Genomic DNA, 21,111 nt, shown 5'->3' with positions numbered 1-21,111 from the left:
TGTTTAGACACCATTTGCAAAATCTGTAGTGATGTTTAGCATTTTACAAAAACAAGAGATAAAATCTATAGAAAAGGCTATATGTAGAATTCAGAAACCCTTGTTATTAGTGAACTGCAGCCAGCAACTTATTGCTTGTGCTCGCACTCATGCACATGAAACGTACAAGAGACTTAACTTAATTCAAGGCCAGATATGCTCAGAGCAAAGTTGTTTTTTGTTCTTCGCTTAAAAGTAAAAAGGAAGTTGGAAAAATACCTTTGCAGCGATGTACTTTTAATGATCATCCAAATGGCACGTGCAGTACAAAATACAATGATAATGATAAAGATCTTACAAACTATAGCTCAACTGTAAAAAGTCTCTCTTGCAAAAGCTTTGATAATAAATGTCCTTTGTCAATTAACATATAACACCATACTTCATATCTGATTAATAATCATAGTCTGGTAATCATGGTCTGTTTTTTTTTTTTTTTTTTTTTTTTTTTTGGTCTAAATCTGTATGTTTAATGAGTATTTGAATATGTGTGATTGCTTGTGTTTGTGTTGTCATCTAAATTGTAAACACTGAAAAGACAGAACTTCTCAGATTTAGTAGTTTATATATATACTCTATATACTTACTCATTTAGACATTTACCACCACCTACTGGCAATTTTCATTAAAAAAAAAAAACATTTAAAGGTATAGTTCACCCAAAAATGAAAATCGTGTCATAATTTACTAACCTTTATGGCTGTTTATGTAGCCTAAAGGTTTGTGTAATACATTCTATGTTGAATCAAATATAATATTTCTTTCTAAAGCTACTTTTTGTAATATCTATTTGATGCTTTTCTCATTTAACACAATAATGACTTTAAATTATCATTTGGGGATAATTTGATGTGCAATTAATTAGAATAACTAATCGCCACTTCGTTTAATTAGATTACAAAAACTGAATTGCTTGACAGCCCTAATATATATATATATATAAAAGAATCCTTAAAATAAATTATGGTTTCCACAAAAATATTAAGAACCACAACTGTTTTCAGCATTGATAATAATAAGAAATGTTTCTTGAGCATCAAATCAGCATGAATGATTTCTGAAGGATCATGTGACACTAAAGACTGGAGTAATGATGCTGAAAATTCATTTATTTTAAATTATAATAATATGTTTCATAATATTACTGCTTTACTGTATTTTGATCCAATAAATGCAGCTTTGGTGAGCATAAGAAGCTTCTTTTAAAAAATCTTACAGAGCCCAAACTTTCGAATGGTGTTATGATTAAAAAAAAAAAAAAAAAAAACATTATGCAATTACTTGGCAAGGCTGACATATCAATCTGTCGCTAGTCTTTTTGGTGGATGGTTTCTCTTCTCTGATTGTGTTGTTTTGGGATCAGAACATGATCACTGTTGTCTCTGCATGTCAGAATCATATTGTCATCTGTGAAATTTTTATTTGTTCTTTGTCTTTTTGTCCCTCTACCCTCCCTTGCTTGGAAAATGTGCCTTTCTCCCTGTTTGCGCTCATCTCCGCCTACAAAAACACTACGCTCTGCTGTGCTGCATCACCTCCCTTTACTTTACTATTTTTACGATTATCCTGGCTTCTTCCCACTGCTTTTTTGCTACTCCGCTCTTCCTTGTCCTTTTTTGCTGACGCATTTCCCAGTCCTCCCAATCCCAATCTCGTGGCTATGCCAAGCCCTGGCTGGCACACAGTAAAACTCCAACTCCAACCAAGTGCCAGTCCTGCCCAGAGCACAGCCAGACCCCTGGGCATGAGGTAACACACTGCCCCCTCCCAGTGCCCTAGCACACTAACAATAAAAGCTTTAAGAGCGGCCTGATCTCAACAAATGGGAAGAAACTGAGGTAGATGACCCAGAGAACAGTGCAGAAAATCTGTGGCCTGAAGAGTTTAGACTGTGACCTTATGCTACTTACTCTCCAGTACAATATCAGACGGAAAATATAGTTTGTCTGTATTAATTAATTTGCATAAACATTACTTTTATGTGCATCTAGGAATTATTGTTAAGCCATCTTATGTTATGACAGTTGACAGATTCATCCATGTTATGGTAGAGCGTCTGGTAGAGCGTAGACGAAAGCAGCTGGATGTGTTCGTCTGGTTTCCAGTTAGTTTTAACAAAATTTTACCAGACTTATCTGTTAGGATTATTATCTGTAGATACACGGGTAGATCTGCCATTTTGTAATAAACCTTCTTTCTTTGCTTTTACAGGGAGGCTCCGCATCTAAGCTGAAGAGACCAACTTTCCATTCCAGCCGTGGCTCCTTAACTGGTGAGAACGGTGGAACACCAATCGCTGCTAAACCCGGACGCTCTGGTACGAAACCCTGTACTGCTTCACTCAGTCACAACTGCAGCACAGTAGTTAAAGGGGGACTTTTTAAATGTATCTAATATTCAGTGGTTGTTCAGACAGACAAGACGCAAACAGACCCTTCAGGAAAATGTAGCTAATAACGAGAAGTACTATACTGAAGCTATTTAGTGGGCAATATGTTATATGTTAGTGCTGCAGCCAGCAAAGGTTTATGATTCTTACATGTTTTGTTCAGTGTAAATGAACACAACTTTTACGAATTTTGAAGCCTAAATATAATTGACAGAAGCAAAAATGTAAATGTTGGCTAAAAACAAATTTACACCATGGTCGCATGACTTCAACATCACCATCACTAAGCTTCCGACGACTCTTTCAGTCTTTATTTAAAGGTACAAGGTGTAAATTTTCCCTTTCGGAGAAGCTACGGTGGCCGTCTGGCTGACATGACAACGATGTCGTCGTCTGAGACAGCAGAGAGTACATTAGCCAGTGAAGCAATGAGGTTTCTTCTTACTTCTAACAAAGAACGGTCTCTGCTTCTAATAAACCAGACAACTATTACTACTACTTTGTGCGTATTCAACGTAGTGATGATGCAAGCTGCCTCTAAAAACACGAACGTACATAGTGACGAAACGTGATCTGTAGAGCAGTTTGCGCATAATGGCGTCTTGACATGGAGGGGGGACCCGTGGTGTATGAGCTCATTCTAAGGTAATAAAAACATAATGATTCATTATGTAAGGTCTTTATGCACCACTGAAAACATGTATATTATATGTATATTAAATTTAACTTTTTAAAATAAAAAATAAATAATTAAATTTGGACATTCTCATGCTGAGAAACTGCTAATAAAAGGCAAAAAAAAACAATGTGTTCAAGGGAAATTTTACATCTTTCTAATTTGACATGCAATATCTCATGAAGGAAATAAGGTAGGGGGATTTTTTGGTAATGTTCCTCTATATGTGAGCTGCATCTGATTCGAATTTTGTGGTGATACCATACAGTTACAGCATTTGGAACAAAGGTAGGCATTTAAAAAAAAAAAAAAAAAAAATGTTTTCTGAGTGACATGCACAAAATAACTCATAACTCCAAATCTGTAGCAAGGAGAGTCCAAAGGTTGGTATCGTTTGAAAGAAAACTTTTTAAATTTTTAAATAATTTTTAAATTTTTTTGGGACCATCTCATGCTGAGAAACTGTTAATAAAAGACAGTAAGAAGTTTGCTCAAGGGAAATTTTACATATCTTTCTTATTTGACATGCAATAACTCAGGAAGGAAATAAGGTAGGAAGACAATTCTTTTTTGGTGAAGTTCCCCTACATTCCCCTACATCAAATTTTGTGGTGATAGCATAAAGTAATCAAAAGTTAAAGCATTTGGAAGCAAGGTAGCCTTTTTGTTTAGCCCTTGACGCCCCCTAATGGGCATTTTTAAAATCGTTCCTTCACGAGGAATATCTTGTGATTGACGCAAGGATTATGATGATTTTGGACTAATTTCAATCAGGAGCATCCGCTGTAAGTAATGATGTGCCATTTTCTACGATCTATGCATGTTTCATGAAGTTATAAGCGAAAATGCCATGTGAAAGCTACATTTTAGTTTTAGTTAGCGTCTGTGCGCCTGTGGGGTTTTTTGTCGTAATTCCGTGAGGAATATCTCGTAATCGATTTATTGGATTATGTTGATGTTGGACTCATTTTAATTTTTGTCAATGAATACAAGCAGTCAAATATATGAACTCCCTTTTTATTTTATCTGCTCCAAGAAAGTACACTTCCTGAATGTAGCAAACATCAAACAAAACTTTAGTCTGAACAAGCCATATGACAGGCATTTAGAACTAATAAACATTAGTAAATACTAAAAGCGCATGAAACTGTTACAATAACGCACAAACACACTCACACGCAAACGCTCTCTCTCTCACACACACACACACACACACACACACACACACGCTCGCACGCTGTAAAATAGTGGAAGAATTTTTTATTACTTGCTTTTGTGTTTCCCCTCCCTCCGCCATTTTATGCTAGTGCGAATGATGTCAGAGAAACTTCAGTAGGCAATAATCGATTATGGTCTATTACTGCATCGATGCAGAATCGTCCACCCCTAATAATAATCTCCAGTTGCATACTTTGACATTGTTTTTGTCCAAGATAAATAATTTACACTAAATTCTAAACCAATGAAACTTGAAACCACTGAAATGTATATTAGTCAAAATATAGTGATGAACAGCAGCATTTAATTCATTATATCTTTACAAAAACAAAGATAATTGAACCATCCAAACAAAACCAGTTTTCTAAAATTAACAAATTACATTTTATAATGTTGCTTGCTTGCTTTTGTACACAACAAATATGTCACACTATTACTGTTAATTAGTAGCATTGCTATTAGATAGTTAGATAGTTTTAGTAGATACTCCCAACACTACTAATGTTGCATTATTGTTTTTATGTGGCTCTCCTTTATATTTGTAAAACATCCTTATTAGTGTTGTCGAAAGTACCACGATACAAAGTCGGTACTGAAATTTTAAAAATGTGATGCTTTGAGCGCCGTTGAGCAGTTTTGTAAACACCTCTGATTGGCCATTGTGTTCACACGCTCATCAGATATGTCTGTGATTGACTTCAATGATCAACGCTTCAAAAACATGTTGTAAATAGACATCTTTGACGCTCTTCACCAAGCTACAGTTACACACTGGAGCATTTGAAAGCAGGCGTCTATCAGCGGACCGGTCTGTGTGCTGTGCTCCCGCTCCCACTTTCAAAACGCTTCCGAATGCTTTCAAACACTCCCGTGTGTTGATCATTGTAGCCAATCACAGACATATCTGTTGAGCGCGTGAACACAGTGGCCAATCAGAGTTGTTTACGAATCCACTCAACAGTGCTCAAAGAGTCACATTTTTAAAATTTCAGTACCAACTTGGTATTGCGGTCCGTACTTTTGACAATATGTACTTTATTACTGTACCCTCAAACTTCAATCATCTTCTTTCATCAGACACCAAACGCACTCCGACCTCGACGAGCGGCCCAGCCAGTCGAGCAGGGAGTCGCGCTGGAAGCCGAGCCAGCAGCCGAAGGGGCAGCGACGCTTCTGACACGTCTGAGCTCATGGAGACCCGCTCGGCCTGCTCCGATACCTCAGACACCCCTCGCCGGCCTGGGGCCAAACCCTCCAAAATCCCCACCATCTCTAAGAAGGCCCCCAGCCCTAAAACACCAGCGAGCAAGAAATGAAGTCTCCACCCGACTCTGAGGTGGTTCTGATTTAACCAGCAGGAGGAGAACACCAACACCTTTCTCTTTTAGATGACCAACATGCCCTCCGGACTCAAACCTCTCCAGCGCCCTCCTCTGGGCAACGTCCAACACAGCCGCACACTGCTACACCACCCAGATTAATACCTACCATAATGCTGCCTTATTTGTGTTCTACATCATGTCCTTAATTTGACTGACATTTTGTTTTCTTGAATGTGCGATCGAGAGCATCCTGTGTGAGACACTCAATTCTGCACCAGGGGTTTTCACTATTCATCACTATGAATATGCAACCGCCCGTCACTCTCCAAACCTCATACAGACATGCATGGTTGTCACTTTGGAGATGTTTGGTTGGTCAAACTCGCCCTCTACACATGTAAGCAGACCAGCTGGCCTCTCGCCCAGGTGTCTGTACCACTGCTAACAAGAGGAAGTCAATTAAAAACAAAGACTTTTTCCTCCTCTGCACTTGGGACTTTTTGGACTCATCTATGTTTGTGTGAATGTATGTGTATGGTAGTTCCCGACATGGTAAATGAACGCAGTAATAAGGAGAGGAAACGGAGGAGGATACATATCTCAGCCTTGTGACGAGAAGATTAGATCCTTCACGTCACATGTGATCCTTTTAAAGGAACTTCTATTGCGCACAGCACACGAGTTTCACGCACTCGCTCCCACAGTCTTCTCCTCTGTGTGTTCATGCAGTCTAGATGTGTCCTTTTGTTACAGACATCATGTTACAGAGCTTTTCCACAGTATGCAAAAATGATTACAATTGTGAATGTTTGTGTCTCATGGTTAATTTATAATCTTGACGTTTTGTTTCTTTTCTAGAGTAAAGACCTGTATTTATTTGTGATTGCAGTATCATATCAACTCTCGAGAATGACTAGTATTAACACAAGCGGAATCACTCTTCTTTTTTGTTTTTGTACATCCGCTCCTGACGTAATGAATTGCTTTGACTGATCATTTCTGATGTTAACTGACCAGGAAGCTTACTGATTCCAATGGTGGCCTTTTTGCCGGTGACTACACACTTTAGATGACGTCAAAAGTGGCTTCCTACTTGTTCTTTCGTGAAGGAAGCACCCTAAATAATGGATGATGGGGGCGGCTTGTGTAGCCCCCGTTGAAAACAGCGCTTTGAATCTTGTCTTTGACAAGCTGAAGTATATGAATACCTGAAGAAAGGTGATTTTTATTTATTTATTGTGTCATTGGGAGGGGGGTGAGGGCTATGAAAGGATCCACCTTTTGATTGTGTTACTCTTTTGACATGACTGAGAGAAACAGGGGTGCAATTGTGTAAAAGTAAAGAAGCTATGATTATAAATCCTTTTTGTTCTCTTTTGTATTAAAACAATGCTTGCAGTAAAACTGTCTGTTTCTCGTGTTGTCAATTGGCGTGTGTGTGAGCGTGCAGGGATGCCACAGTTAACAGGAAATGGCACAGTAATTACAAGCAGTAGAGATAATGACACACCCCATTAAATCTTCAAAAGGGGACAAGCCTTTGGTGTGTGCAGTTTTGAACACTGCGCTTTTATATAAGATTTACAGTCATTTTGGAGTTCAAAAATGGCCCCATGAGTGAACAGACGCACCTTTGTTTGAGCCATGTGTGTTGGTCACACATAAGTAGTGTGTGTTTGCACTGGACTCTGTGTATGTTTGGTGGTCAGATGCAGCGGATGGGGTTTGGGAAGGGTGGCGTTCCATCATCTCCATTCTGCAGCTGTGAGTCTGTGTTTATATACAAATATTTAAACCCACTCACATCCTTTCCCACCAAACACCATCCACTCCGCAGAGCCAAGCCCTCATGGCATCTCATAATCCTGCAGTGTCATTTCGTTATTATAATCAACTGAGATCGAGGCACATAATCTCACACTTTTTGCATTCTGAGTGGTTTTATCAAACCACTATTTTTCTGTTAAAAACGTGTAATTAAAGTCTCGATTTATATGGCTGTTTTTATAGTCGACAAATGGCATGTCCATGGCAGCCTTCAACAAATTTCAACAAACATGATTTTAGGTAAAAATGTACATATTTATAATATCTATATTTATACACATTTTTTTTATATGATTTACATTTGTATATATGATTAAAGTCCCACTGTAATAATTTTATCCCTTAAACTTATCTTTGATCACCAAAATGACTCATTTAAACATTTTTTTTTCCTGTGAAATTTTTTTTTTTCATGCTTTAAAATGGCTTGAATGTAACTCTACGCCCTTTCCTCGTTTAGTATGAATATGCTAATTAGCCCCGCCTCCACTCACTCGCACGAGCTCGGAGAACTCCTGAGGTAAACGCTGCACAATGGTGTCACTTTTTAAAACGTCGGCACATAACGGTAATTAATATGATTAGCCTTTTGCTTGCCTACATTATCAAACAGCTAATAATGTGTTGCTAATGTTACACGTATCCTGCTTCAGAGCGGTACTAGTTAATGATATGCTAAAGCCTGTCGGCACGTTGACGTGATTGGTTACAAGGTAGTTTGACGTAAGAAACACTGTCAGCGATTTCAAACCACGTTTTTGAAACTGTCTTCAGATCACTGCAGGTTTAAAGTCCCCTGTAGTCAATAATTTTATCCCTTAAAATTCTCTTTGAGCACCAAAATCACACATTTAAACATTTTTTCCTGTGAAAAAAAATTCTTCATGCCTTAAAATAGCTTGAATGTAACTCTACACCCTCATTTATTATAAGCAGATATATGGATATGCTAATTAGCCCCGCCTCCACTCACTCGCACGAGCTCAAGAGATCCACTCGGTGAACTTACTGAGGTAAACGCTGCACAATGGTATTGCTTTTTATAACGCCAGCCAGACACATAACAGTAATTAATATGATTAGCCTTTTGCTTGACTACATTATCAAACAGCTAATAATGTGTTGCTAATCTTACACAAACCATGTTCCCGTTCGCGAGTCAGACAGCTGTCTTCTAACAATCAGTATCCTTAGAAACGCTTTGAACACCTTAAGGTCAGTGGAGAAAGGCATATAGTTCATCATAACATAGTTATATACATCATACACCCGCTATATTGCCAAATCTACACGATTTTTTTTATATCAACAGAAAAATATACCGCGATATATTGTCTAGAGACTCTCCTGCTTCAGAGCGGTCATAGTTCATGATATTCTAAAGCCCGCCGGCATGCTGACATGATTGGTTACAAGGTAGTTTGTGACGTAAGAAACACCAGCGATTTCAAACCGCGGGTTTGAGACTGTATTTTTTTCACTGTAGTTTTAAATAGAAAATAGCAGCAATGGTGTTGACATGAATTTGCACATGGTTTTTCTTAAAGCATATTAAAAACACCACATAGACATATATACAACATTAAAACTTGATTTTCACCACAGGGGGACTTAATATATTCATTTTGTGTGTATATATGTTTGTGCGTATACATATACACACTTTTAAATATAAATGTATATACACATTTTTATACATGATTCATTTCTATTTAGCCTATATAAATATATTATAAATATAAAGTGGTCAAGGTTTTAGGTTGCAGAAGTTCACTTAAATAACCCTGTTATGTAATAATTTTTTAACAAAGTAAAATATAGTTCTTCAGTTAATATAAAAATTATGTAATATTTACATAAGAAAATGGTTTTAGAAGTACAGACACTTCTGTCACTGGTTCATATTTCAACTACCTGTCTTTAAGTGCTCATTTTACATCCACACCAAGTTTTTCAAAACTATTGAAGATTATATCCTCAGTGAAACAGCAGTGATCTGTCACTTCTTGGCTACTGTTGAAACCACAGAATATAAATATAGTTTTCTTATTACCCTAGCCATAAGAACGCAGTTCTAGTCTGTGCAAAGGCTGGATCACATCTTCATCCCAAACCACATGATAATTGCCAGCAATTTGTGAGGTATGTGTGGAAGATGGGACGGTTTGATAGGGTAGATGGAGACTGAGGTGAGAAGGGCTCAAGGAAGAGAGGGCGGAGGATTCAGACATTGGAAACACTCCCTCTGCGTAAGCATGTATCTTGGAGGGAAGGAGGTCACCCGTGTTCAGATTATGCCTTAAACGCAAGCAGCACGCAGGCTGAGAATACCACAGTCCACTGGGATCTCACAACTTCAAAATCCAGAAAAACGTTTGGGGACAGTAACACTATTCTGGTCAACAAATCATTTTCTTACTCAAAATTGTGAAATATTTTTCTTCATTTTTCAGGAGACTAGGATATTTTTGCACACTGGATTAAACATTTAAAACCAGCATTGATTGATCACTGCAAGAGAGTTTTCTAACTTTTTGTTTTTCAATTAAACCTAAAGGATTTCATCAGCTCGGAGTAGCGTCTCGCATCTTCTCAAAAGGAGCAGAAGCAGGTGTTGATTTTGATCCAGGAACCTTTGAAGAAAGAACCTTTGAAGCCTGGCTCTCTGTTTTTATTTACTCTACCTAAAGACTTTAATTTCACATTGTGCTTAGTCCTTCCAACTTCGAGATCACCTTTGAAAGGAGCTGGGCTTCTAGAAAGACGTGTTTGTTTTCTCTTCCAGTTTCTAGGACATTGTTTGTCGTCCAGCTCCGTAAGCGCACTATAGATTATGAGAGAAGCCCTGTGGTTTGGTAAATAAAGTGACAGCATGAGGAACGACTGTCAAGAGGCGATAAACTGAGCAGCTCGTAGCAGTAAACATTGCACTCTTCCAAATAACGATGACTGCTGTGGAATCTGAGTGGCTTAGGCATTTGAGTGTCGTTCAGAGTTGAACTTCAAGACAGTAGTCAGACCATTCCAGAGAAGACCGACGTCGGGTAAACACCCAGAGGTTTTGGAGGGACAAATACGAGGACGATCTTTATAGACGGCTGCAATGGAGCAGAGCTCTTCTGCCACACCAATGGACAAACAAGAGCGTGTGGTTGAGTTTGTGTCCTCATGCCACAGCAGAGGGAGGAAGGAGAGCTGTGGCAAGCGAACCCGAGGCCGGCAGCGACTGTTCCCTCTTGCCATCTTTCTCCCTCTGTGCATGTTGCTGTGTGTTTGGGGTCAGGTAGAAGGAGTGGTTCATTCCAGCTTCCGTAGGCTCAGCGGCCGTGAAAAGAAGGAGATGCAGAAGGAGATTTTATCCATTCTGGGTCTACCCGGGCGGCCGAGACCTCACCCGCCGCTGCGGCCCCCTTCCTCTGCCCCGCTCTTCATGCTGGACCTTTACCATGCTGTGTCATCTGAGGCCGATGATGGACCAGGCTTGGGCTTCACTCCGGAAGTGGTCAGTCAAGCCGCGCTGCCCACCTTAAGCACGCACACGCCACCCCTTGGCACGGTGGTCAGTGAGGCTGACACGGTTATGAGCTTTGTCAACCTGGGTAAGTGACAGCTGGTTAGGGTTAAACACACTTAAAGGGTTAGTTCACCCAAAAATGAAAATTATCTCATGATTTTCTCATCCTCCAGCCTTTGTAGGTGTATATGACCATCTTCTGTCAGATGAACACATATATTTAAAAATATCCTGTCTCTTCCAAGCTTTATAATCAATGGGGGGTGAGATTTTGAAGCCCAAAAACAAACAATAATCCATACAGCTCCAAGGGGTTAATAAAGGCCTTCTGAAGTTTTTGTAAGAAACTTTATAAACTAATATAACTGGCTTTTTCAGCTTTCAATTTTGGGTGAACTATCCCTTTAACTAACAGAAGTCGTCACTTACTATACAAGTATGGACATAAACCAAATATGTAAGCATCATGTTTATTTAATGTTTATTTAAAAGAATGACAGCACAATCAAAGTATTTCACAACGGCAAGTTTGTTTGGGTTTATGAAACAACAAATAAAAAAGTATTTTTGGACACTTTCTGGTTGTCAAACTCAGTGGAAACTGAACTGGAACATGTTGTCTCATTTTTGTACTATTGCAGCTTTTATTAATATTTTGAATTGGCTTTTATTTACATATTTTCAGTTTTCATTTTAATTTTAGTTGAAGTTTTAGCAATTTTGTTATGTGCTTTTGTCATTTTTATTAGTTTGTTTAAAAAAAAAAAATATATATATATATATATATATATATATATATATTTCAATTTAGCTTTAATTTATGTTTGTTTCAGTTTTTGTTTTAATAATTTTACTACTTTTTTCAGTCAGTTGCCAGAGCAACATTTCTCATTTTCATTTTTTCATTTTCAAGTTTTTTATCCAATATTTATATTTTATTTCAGCTTTATTTCAATTAATATATATATAGTCAAACCAAAAATTATTTAGACATTTTTGAATATTTTGATATATTTTTACTAGTGGGTGCAGGACACTATAGTTCATTTATGTAAGTGAGGATAGCAAAATAAAGTAAACTGTGACATATTATACCCAAAAATTCTTCATACAGTGGACTACCAGTAAAATTGATCAAAATTTGGAACCAAAAATTATTCAGACACTTTGACCTGACCATGTTTTGCTTAAGTGTTATCTGACATAATTAAGATAATTTTTTTCTGAAACAGTTTAACTCTGAGATCTTGTCATATTTTATTAACATTTTTTAAACTTTAGTAAATAAATTGTATTAATGAATGAAATGTTCAAGGTGTCTAAATAAATTTAGGTTTGACTGTATATATATAATTTATTTATTTATTTAATAAACTGAGAGTTCATATTTCCACAGAAAGCCATTGCTTAAAACTATCCTAATATCTTTTGAGGTGCCACTGTAAATATTGTTTTATAGTACAAAAATACTATATTGGAAGCCAGATAGTTACTCATATACAGTGACATTTGCCCCTTTTTTTGAGAGACTGTCAGGGCTTGTAGTGTGTATTGACAATGACCCACAATCACTCCATCATCTCTTCCTGTCTCAGCCCAAACACAGACGATACTTATCTGTCCGAAACAAACAACAGTTTAACATCCTATTTACAATTACTGCTTCTCATTCCATATCTTTCTGCCCCATTATCATTGGTCAGTATCACCCCTTCTCAAATTTAACTAGTGGTGTTCACTAAGACAGGCATCACTATTATTATTGCTCATACTTCGGGTTAGTGATTTAAACAAACCCGTAACCCATATGAAACTTCGCTGCGTAACTGTTTATGCTACAAACATGAATGATGCCTCAAATCATGTGGCTTTTTGATGAGAGGTCTGGTATTGCTTTTCTAAGCGTTCAGACATTTAAAAATAAAGGTTCCAAAAGAGGTTTTTGTAGCCATTTTGGGTTTTGCAGCAACCCAAATCAATCTAGGTTCCCTGAAGAACCTTTCACCGAACAGTTCTTAAAAGAACCATTTTGTTATATTGTGAAGGCCATTTTAATGATTTAAAGAACCATATTCCACTATAAAGAACCTTTTGTGCGTTGGTTCTGTGGAGGTTAAAAGTTCCTCATGGAACCAGAGATGTTGTAGTGGGCACACAGCTGTGGGGAATTACAGGCCCCACTGAAAGGCAGAAAAAAGATGAGATGAAGTGGATGAAAATACTGTTGGGCACTCCTCTAAAAATACAGCGCTGGACTGTAATTAGTGGTGGTGCGCTGAGCTGCTGCAGCTCCACAACGCCTCTAATTACCCCACTGCAGAGCCCCGGCCGTGGGTGTCAGTCCGATCTGCAGCGCTCCACCAGAACAAATGTTCCCCTTTTTGTTTCCCCGTCTTCTCCTGCCATTCTCCCCTCTAACATATCTTCTTCATCTCATGTGTCTTCACACTCACTCAGCACACACACTCCTCTAGTTGTTTTTAATTCCCTCTCTCTGTCTCTCTGAACACAGTGGAGCAGGAAAAGGATCTGCTCCAGCCTCGGCCGTACTGGAAGGAGTTCCGCTTCGATCTCACTCCGCTTCCTCAGGGAGAGACGGTCACCGCGGCTGAGTTTCGCATCTATAAAACTCTTACCGTGGGTTGGCGTGCAAACCGCACCCTCCATATATCTGTCTATGAAATCCAGAGGGAGAAAAGACACAGGTCAGTACACATTATAAGATCTTTTATACATTATCGAGTAACTAGATATCATTTGATTTTAGTGTTTAGGAACCAAAACTCCAAAAATATTTTCTTTGTGCATTCATCAATTCATCAGTGAGATCCATCATCAGTCATTTTAATGAGAATGATATTATGATCTTGTGGTTTGACAGGGAGCCTGAGCTGGTGTTGCTGGACATGCAGTCTGTGCCTGCGGGTCAGGAGGGCTGGTTGGCATTTGATGTGACTTCTGCGAGCAATCGCTGGCTTCTACACCCTCGAAGCAATCTGGGCATCCGCCTTTACGTGGAAACTGAGGAGGGTGAGCTTTTCCTAATGTACAGCATGGAGGCGAAATACATAGTGCCAGTCCGCTCTGATAGTCTAACAACTCATTATTAATTATGGGATCATGACACCTTTAAAACCCGTGTTTTAGTTTGTATAATTTTTACTTCATAAGAGTGTATGGCATCCCATAGAACTGTTTGGAGTAAAGTTGAATGTTACGAAGGGTCTGAATTGACACTTAACCCATTTGGGGGTTTCCCAGTCAGACCATGTAAAATCGCAAAAATAATATATATATATATATATTAAAATATAAAAATTATTACTTATAAAATAATTTGGTATGATTAATTTATACAATCCATAAATAAATTACAAGAAATTATATATATAATAAAATATAAAATATATATAAATAATATTAATAAATAAATCTATAAATATATAAATTAAAAAATATATAAAATATATAAAATATAAAAATTATTACTTATAAAATAATTTAATAAAATAATAATACAAATGTATAAATATGTGTATAATATATGTATAAATAATATTAATAAATAAATATAGAAATGAAAAAATATAAAATATATATAAAATATAAAAATTATTATATATTGTCCAAAAATTATTCAGACCATGTTTTGCTTAAGTGTTATCTGACATAATTAAGATACATTTTTTCTGACACAGTTTAACTCTGAGATCTTGTCATATTTTATTACCATTTTTTAAACTTTAGTGAATAAACTGTATTAATGAATGAAATGTTCAAGGTGTCTGAATAAATTTTGGTTTGACTGTATATATATATAAAATAAAATATAAAAATTATTGTTTATAAAATAATTTGGTCTAGATTAGAAAAACAATTGTTCTTCTGCCTTAAGTCCCTCATCTTGATTTTACTTTGAGTTTTCAGTTTCCACAACCTCAATGGTTTGAAGTAATGTTTTCTTGCTACTACAAATCCTGTAATTTTTATCATCAGACCGAAAGTTATTGAAGGAGTTTTGGATTTTTCCATGAATTCTGCTTTAACATGAAATGATGAAAAGTCAGACTGTATCTTGGCAATATTTTTAAGCAAAACATGGTCTGTGCCATTGGACAAATGGTAAAATGCTGAAATCTTGTTTTCACAGACCGGTCGCTGTCAGCCGCATGGGTGGGTCTGGTGGGTCGGCGCGGACCGCGCTCTAAGCAGCCTTTCATGGTGACGTTCTTCAGAGCTAGTCAAGCCCCTTGCCGCCCACCTCGTGCTCTGAGACACAACAATCCACGCAAGAAAAAAACCAAGTATGACCTGCCACACCCAAACAGACCCGGCATATTTGGTGAGCCACAATAAGCGGTTTAAGAGGCAGAATGTGTTTTAAGAAGCATATGAAATGATTTGTCTTTGAGCTGTGATCGTCTCACTTTTTCCAGACCAAAATCATGCCAGCAGTGGACGCCAGGCCTGTAAGAAACATGAACTCTATGTCAGCTTCAGCGACCTTGGCTGGAAGGTGAGACATCCTGACTTTCATGCAGTTATACAACATACAAGAAACAAAAAGTTAACTTTGGGTTGCATGTTACACACAGTAATGAGTGTTGATTTGGCCAATGGAAAATAGTTCTAAACACGTTAAAGTAGAATTACCTGTTGCTTTCCTGAATGAAGCAGTGTTTTGAATGATTCAATGACTCACTCAAACAAAACATAAACATACAAGTGGTGTAATACAAACAGTGAAGTCCCTTTACTGCTGGAGTGTTTATATATTTAATCAATAAAATTTCTTTTTCAGGACTGGGTTTTGGCCCCTCCAGGTTACTCTGCGTATTATTGTGATGGGGAATGTGATTATCCTCTGGGCGCTTGTATGAATGCCACAAACCATGCCACGATCCAGCTGCTGGTATGTAATCCGTGCTTTTAACATTTCTTTATCTCATTTTCTGAACTACAATGCTAGGAGACCTATTGAAAATGAACGGATCCTTTATCTATTTATATATTTTTAAAAACTTATCTGTATTTCTAGCTGGTTGAATATATGCCTCTGTCACACACTTGTACTGACTCCTTTGGCAGGTTCACCTTCTAAGACCAGATGAAGTGCCCAAAGCCTGCTGCGCCCCAACCAAACTCAGTCCCATCTCTGTGCTCTTCTATGACGACAACAACAACGTTATTCTCAAAAAACATCGAAATATGGTGGTCAAGAACTGTGGCTGCTTATAACCTCCTGTACACAGTATTTCTATTGTACATTCAAGTTTTAAATCTGAAACAAATGTAGATTTATTATAATACTCTGAGGCACCATTTGTAATATACAGTTATTAAAATTTTAACCAAATTTGAGTGCTCTTACCTGTCCCAAATGATTGACAAATGATAGTTATTGAAGTGTCATGATGGTTTCTGAGCATATTTGTCACAGTTTTATTGTGAGTGGATTTAAGGTTGGAATCCATCCCATAATAAAAAAACACATATTTTGCATAAGTTGTCTTACATTTAAACTGTCCAAATTTGCATGTGTAGAATGCAGTGAACAGTCAGGGACTTCATGTTACATTTCACAAAGCTCCGGTTAAAATAACTTTGGTGTAAATAAACCACCCACGCGCTAGTGAAGAGACACAAATTCAGTTTGAGTAGCTTAAGGCTGCACACATGGATAAAATCATTTTGTTAATAAGCATTAAAGGTCACATCAAGAAACAAGTTGTGTTTTTGTGAAGAGTCATCTGAATGGTGTACACTCACATGAGATGAAGACTGTACACAAAATAGCTCTCTATAGTGTATTATTTATGTATGGCGCACGTCACACCCTCAGTGTATTTCGCCATGTTAAAATGACGTCGGACAGAATCCTCGCGCTCATTGGCTGTTGTTTCTGGAGATACGCTAGTAGTGTAGTGCAGTTTGGTAGTGTGAAAATAAGATAAGGGAACACTTATTATAGTGCTTTACCAGCAGAGACAACAGGAGATTCAGGACAGCCGAAGAAGCAGAAAAGGTTTGAAAGCTTGACAGAAAGATAAGACAAAAACAAAACAAAAAAAAAGAGCAAAAACATTGGTATAGCATCCACAAAGTGTAAAGATTTGATGATGGAGAAAATCCTGAGTAGTACTGCCCAAGTTTCCTCTTTTTTAGACCGGTAAGAGAATTAATTATTGTGTACACCGCTCTATACAACTCACTAGTATCGGTGTCATTTACATAAAACTGAGACGATCATGCTGATCCACGTCGATAGGTGGCAGTACAGCGTCTAACACCATTGTGGTATCGAAAAACAGAGATCCTAATGCAAGCTGTTAGCTACTGAGATTTACAAGATGAAATTTGGCAGATTGATCAATATTTAGAGACAATACCTTGGCGTTAAAGGGTTAGTTCACCCAAAAAATTTAATTTCTGTCATTAATTACTCACCCTCATGTCGTTCCAAACCCTCAAGACCTTTGTTCATCTTTGGAACACAAATTAAGATATTTTTGATGAAATCTGAGAGCTGTCTGACCTCCGATAGAATGCAAAGTTATACCACATTCAAGGCCCAGAAAGGTATTAAAGACATCGTTAAAATAATCCATGTGACTACAGTGGTTCAACCTTAATGTTATGAAGTGACAAGAATACTTTTTGTGTGCAAAAAAACGCCAACTCATTATTGGCCAGCATCACACGTATGTGTCTTGCTGCTCACGTGAACAGCGTCGGCCAATACTGAGTCGGCGTTCTGATATAAACATGGAAGCGGTGCACTGTTTACACTATGTGAACAGCATAGGAGACTGACAGGGAAGAGAAGAAATTGTTGAATAAAGCCGTTATTTTTGTTTTTGTGTGAACCACTGTAGTCATTTGGACTATTTTAACAATGTCTTTACTACTTTTCTGGGCGTTCAAAGTGATAATGTTGCAGTCTATCGAATTCATCAATCGAATTCACACCGATTTCATCAAAAATATCTTAATTTGTGTTCTGAAGATTAATTAATGACAGAATTTTCATTTTTGGTGAACTCTTTAAATAAATTCAATGCTAAAGAGCCATTTTTGCATTAATGGGTATAATATATACTATTACAGCTTGTTTAACAATTGTCATTTTAACATTAAGTTCTGCATTTTTGAGACCAAAACAAACAAACAAACAAACAAACAAAAAAAACAATCCTTAATCTGGATGGTCTTACTAGTACCCATGACACAAACAAGTACTATATGCATATACATTTATTGAAAACTTTAGAAAACAAAGTAACAAAAGCGTGTTGGTGGGTCCCGACTCATTATTTTGACTATTTGAACAGGTGCAAATTTACCGCATTTGTGATCATTTTAAGCATGTAAATAAATGCATCTCAATCCCAATCCTGGTCAATACTATTAATAATACAGAGTGGTGCACCTCTCCATTTTGGTTCACAGTTAAAAGATCAGGGCACACACATTTTTTTGGATTGAAGCACCTAATAATATTTTAAAATCATACTTTACAGGGACAAAGCGCCATTGGGAAAGTGGTGAATAAATATTACAGCACATGGCAATGAGACTGTTAGGTCACAGCACACTCGGAAAAGATGGAAGCAATATGCACATATAAAAATATATAAAAAGAAAAAGTGTGCTGGTGTGCTTGAGTCCATCCTAAGATCTCTGTCCACATGGTCCATATTTGTGAAATACAGCAAGTTGAGTTAGTCGGCAGAATCAAATTATGTTGTTTCTTTCCCCAGGGTCTGAAAATTGGACCATAATCATGAGATTAAAATTTAGTCACACTGACAGACTTATTCAATTATTTACTTGATTCTAATGTTTAATACAGCTTTTTTTTTAATCTAATAATATCTGTATTAGACTCACCCCTGTTTTAGGTCCATGTCGGTTTATTGTGTCCTTTAGGCTTGAACATCCACCAGCTCAGGAGGCATAGGAGACTTTGGGTGTTTGCTTTCAAAATGCTGTTTAAACGTCTTGGGATCTGGCATCTGCGTCTATACAATTAGGAATAAGCACATTTCTCAGCAAGGATGTGCAGAAAGGGCTGGGCACAGTGGCTTAAACGAGCGACCCTTCACCCATATTGCTTTTTAAATGGATAGTTCACCTAAAAATGAAAATTATCCCATGATTTAATCACCCTCAAACCATCCTAGGTGTATATGACTATCTTCTTTCAGACAAACAATCGAAGATACATTTAAAAATATCCTTGCTCTTCCAAGCTTTATAATGGTAGTGGATGGGGGGCGCGATTTTGAAGCACAAAAAAAAAAAAAAAAGCAGCATCCATCATAAATATAATCCATATGGCTCCGGGGGGTTAATAAAGGCCTTCTGAAGTGAAGCGATGCCTTTTTGTAAGAAAAATATCCACATTTAAAACTTAACTATAATAACTAGCTTCCAGCAGACAGCCATATGCATCGATTCACGCAGGAAGAGTATCCTTTGACCCGATGCATGACATAATGATGAACACAGAAGTGCAGAGCAAAACAAAATCACCAGTCCCGAATTAGAAGTCTAAAATGAGAAATTTTAAAGAGAAAATGTCAGAGGATTTCGATATAAAAGGTGAGCTTCAGTTTGTTGCCCAGCCCTATTTATTTGAACCGTGTGAGGTGTCGAAGCTTACGATACTCCTACATCCTGCGTCATGGGTTACTATTGTGGCACAAGTCGACTTGAGCAGTATGCGAGCGGTCGTCTGGCGGAAGCTAGTTATTTGACTTTATAAAGTTTTAAATATAGATACGCTTAGCTACGCTTCAGAAGACCTTTATTAACCCCCTGGAGCCGTATGGATTATTTTGATGATGGACGGATGCATTTTTTTGGGTTTCAAAATCACACCCCCCATTCACTACCATCATAAAGCTTGGAAAAGCCTGGCTAAATTTAAATATATCTCCAATTGTGTTCGTCTGAAAGAAGATAAGTCATATACACCTAGGATGGCTTGAGGGTTGAGTAAATCATAGGATAATTATCATTTTTGGGTGAACTAACCCTTTAAGTAATACAACTTAAGTCGCTCACCCTGCAGACAGGACAGGTGTGGACCAGTGCTGCTTTGGCGGCAGTCTTCTGATCCGCTCCTTGAGATTTCTTCTTCTCAGCTGCTTTCTTTGCGTTCTTCTGTTGAGACTGGATCTTCTGTTGCCCACGAGCCATGGCCTTCTCTGAAAACAAACATTATATATAATGACTCGCTCAAGTAGACAGATATAATGCTGACATATCAGTCACTTTTCCTTCCATACAAAGAAAGTGAATGAGACGGAGGAAAGCCATGCAGGTTTGAAACAACATGTAGCCGAGTAAACGATTAAAGAATTTTCATTTTAGGGCGAATTATCCCTTTAAATGCCTAAAACGACATATATCACATTTGTATCTGTTTGCTACGTAGGATAACCTGGTGACATATATCACACGTTGCTATATGTCTTAATAAATCAATGATTTAAAACGTTGCTATACGTCTTAATAAATCAATGAACAATACTCCTTCAGAAATGTATAAATGGCGAGCAGTGTCTTTCCCAGGAAGTATAACCCCGTTTTTTAAAAAACAAAATCACAGTAGAAACCGCGAAGATCACATTAGCTAGTAACTTAGCTCATCCGCCTTCTTTAAAACTGATCTAAGCCGTACAGTTGCAATATACGAAACGATCGAATTACAATTAACATCAACTAAAGCACAAATGCCTGTAAAAACAACAGAAATGAGATTTATAAGATTAAATCTGGCAGATTCATAAGTATTTAGAGACAATACCTCGGCGTTAAGACACGGTAGGAAGTCAAGCTCAACTGACGCAATTCAGCAGCTTCCGTCAGAAGCACTTACATAATAAAAGTTTTTCTCTGCCACTCAAATGTCGAGATTTAAATATTTTATCCTCAGGCCAGTGATGGACGAGTTGGCTGAGTACTTTTTGTATTAATTTTATTAATTGTGTACATGGGTTTTATTCGTTGTTTTGGAGTATCCCAAACGAAAATAGCAGAGCGAGGCTAAAAAATGTCACTTATTTATCTCTGTGTGGCTGAAACGAAGCATTCTGAATCTGCAAATCAAAAGAATCAA

The 21,111-nt window shown here is 37.4% G+C and overlaps 3 protein-coding genes across 28 annotated transcripts in view; 2 read left to right on the top strand and 1 right to left on the bottom strand.

The window, feature by feature from the left end:
* macf1a (microtubule actin crosslinking factor 1a) overlaps positions 1 to 7,048 on the top strand; it is a 182,457-nt gene extending 175,409 nt beyond the window's left edge. For 21 of the 26 annotated variants that reach the window (XM_051872300.1, XM_051872301.1, XM_051872303.1 and 18 more), the window contains 3 exons: positions 1,675 to 1,788; positions 2,251 to 2,356; positions 5,400 to 7,048. In XM_051872300.1, coding sequence (XP_051728260.1) covers positions 1,675 to 1,788; positions 2,251 to 2,356; positions 5,400 to 5,638 — 459 coding nt within the window. In that variant the 3' untranslated portion in view covers positions 5,639 to 7,048. The remainder of the gene's footprint in view (positions 1 to 1,674; positions 1,789 to 2,250; positions 2,357 to 5,399) is intronic. The other 5 variants (XM_051872289.1, XM_051872288.1, XM_051872286.1 and 2 more) reach the window with 3 other exon arrangements.
* A 146-nt stretch (positions 7,049 to 7,194) lies between these two features.
* bmp8a (bone morphogenetic protein 8a) lies at positions 7,195 to 18,654 on the top strand. The gene is made up of 7 exons (XM_051872306.1): positions 7,195 to 11,070; positions 13,498 to 13,690; positions 13,867 to 14,015; positions 15,136 to 15,327; positions 15,422 to 15,501; positions 15,787 to 15,897; positions 16,074 to 18,654. The coding sequence occupies exons 1-7, from the start codon at positions 10,575 to 10,577 to the stop codon at positions 16,221 to 16,223; spliced, it is 1,371 nt and encodes a 456-aa protein (XP_051728266.1). The 5' UTR covers positions 7,195 to 10,574; the 3' UTR covers positions 16,224 to 18,654.
* On the bottom strand, positions 18,222 to 20,966 carry zgc:91910 (Zinc finger protein 706-like). Its single transcript, XM_051872316.1, has 4 exons — positions 20,800 to 20,966; positions 20,055 to 20,197; positions 18,876 to 19,006; positions 18,222 to 18,748 (listed from the first exon to the last, which is right to left on the bottom strand). Exons 2-3 carry the CDS (start codon positions 20,187 to 20,189, stop codon positions 18,911 to 18,913), a joined length of 231 nt encoding a protein of 76 aa, XP_051728276.1. The 5' UTR covers positions 20,190 to 20,197; positions 20,800 to 20,966; the 3' UTR covers positions 18,222 to 18,748; positions 18,876 to 18,910.
* Between the last annotated feature and the right edge of the window lie 145 nt (positions 20,967 to 21,111).

Source organism: Ctenopharyngodon idella, chromosome 19 (assembly GCF_019924925.1).
Source record: "Ctenopharyngodon idella isolate HZGC_01 chromosome 19, HZGC01, whole genome shotgun sequence".
NCBI classification, from domain to species: Eukaryota; Metazoa; Chordata; class Actinopteri; order Cypriniformes; family Xenocyprididae; genus Ctenopharyngodon; species Ctenopharyngodon idella.
Note: the sequence above shows the minus strand (reverse complement) of the source record. Positions and strands in the feature narration are given on the sequence as shown.

Bases quoted from the DNA above. Each gene is read 5' to 3' on its own strand.
- zgc:91910 (XM_051872316.1), bottom strand. From the start codon at position 20,189: ATGGCTCGTGGGCAACAGAAGATCCAGTCTCAACAGAAGAACGCAAAG. The intron at 19,007-20,054 runs GTGAGCGACTTA...CTAATTGTATAG, and splicing joins ACACCTGTCCTGTCTGCAGG to ACGCAGATGCCAGATCCCAA.
- bmp8a (XM_051872306.1), top strand. From the start codon at position 10,575: ATGGAGCAGAGCTCTTCTGCCACACCAATGGACAAACAAGAGCGTGTG. The intron at 15,328-15,421 runs GTGAGCCACAAT...CACTTTTTCCAG, and splicing joins AAACAGACCCGGCATATTTG to ACCAAAATCATGCCAGCAGT. The intron at 15,502-15,786 runs GTGAGACATCCT...TTTCTTTTTCAG, and splicing joins TCAGCGACCTTGGCTGGAAG to GACTGGGTTTTGGCCCCTCC.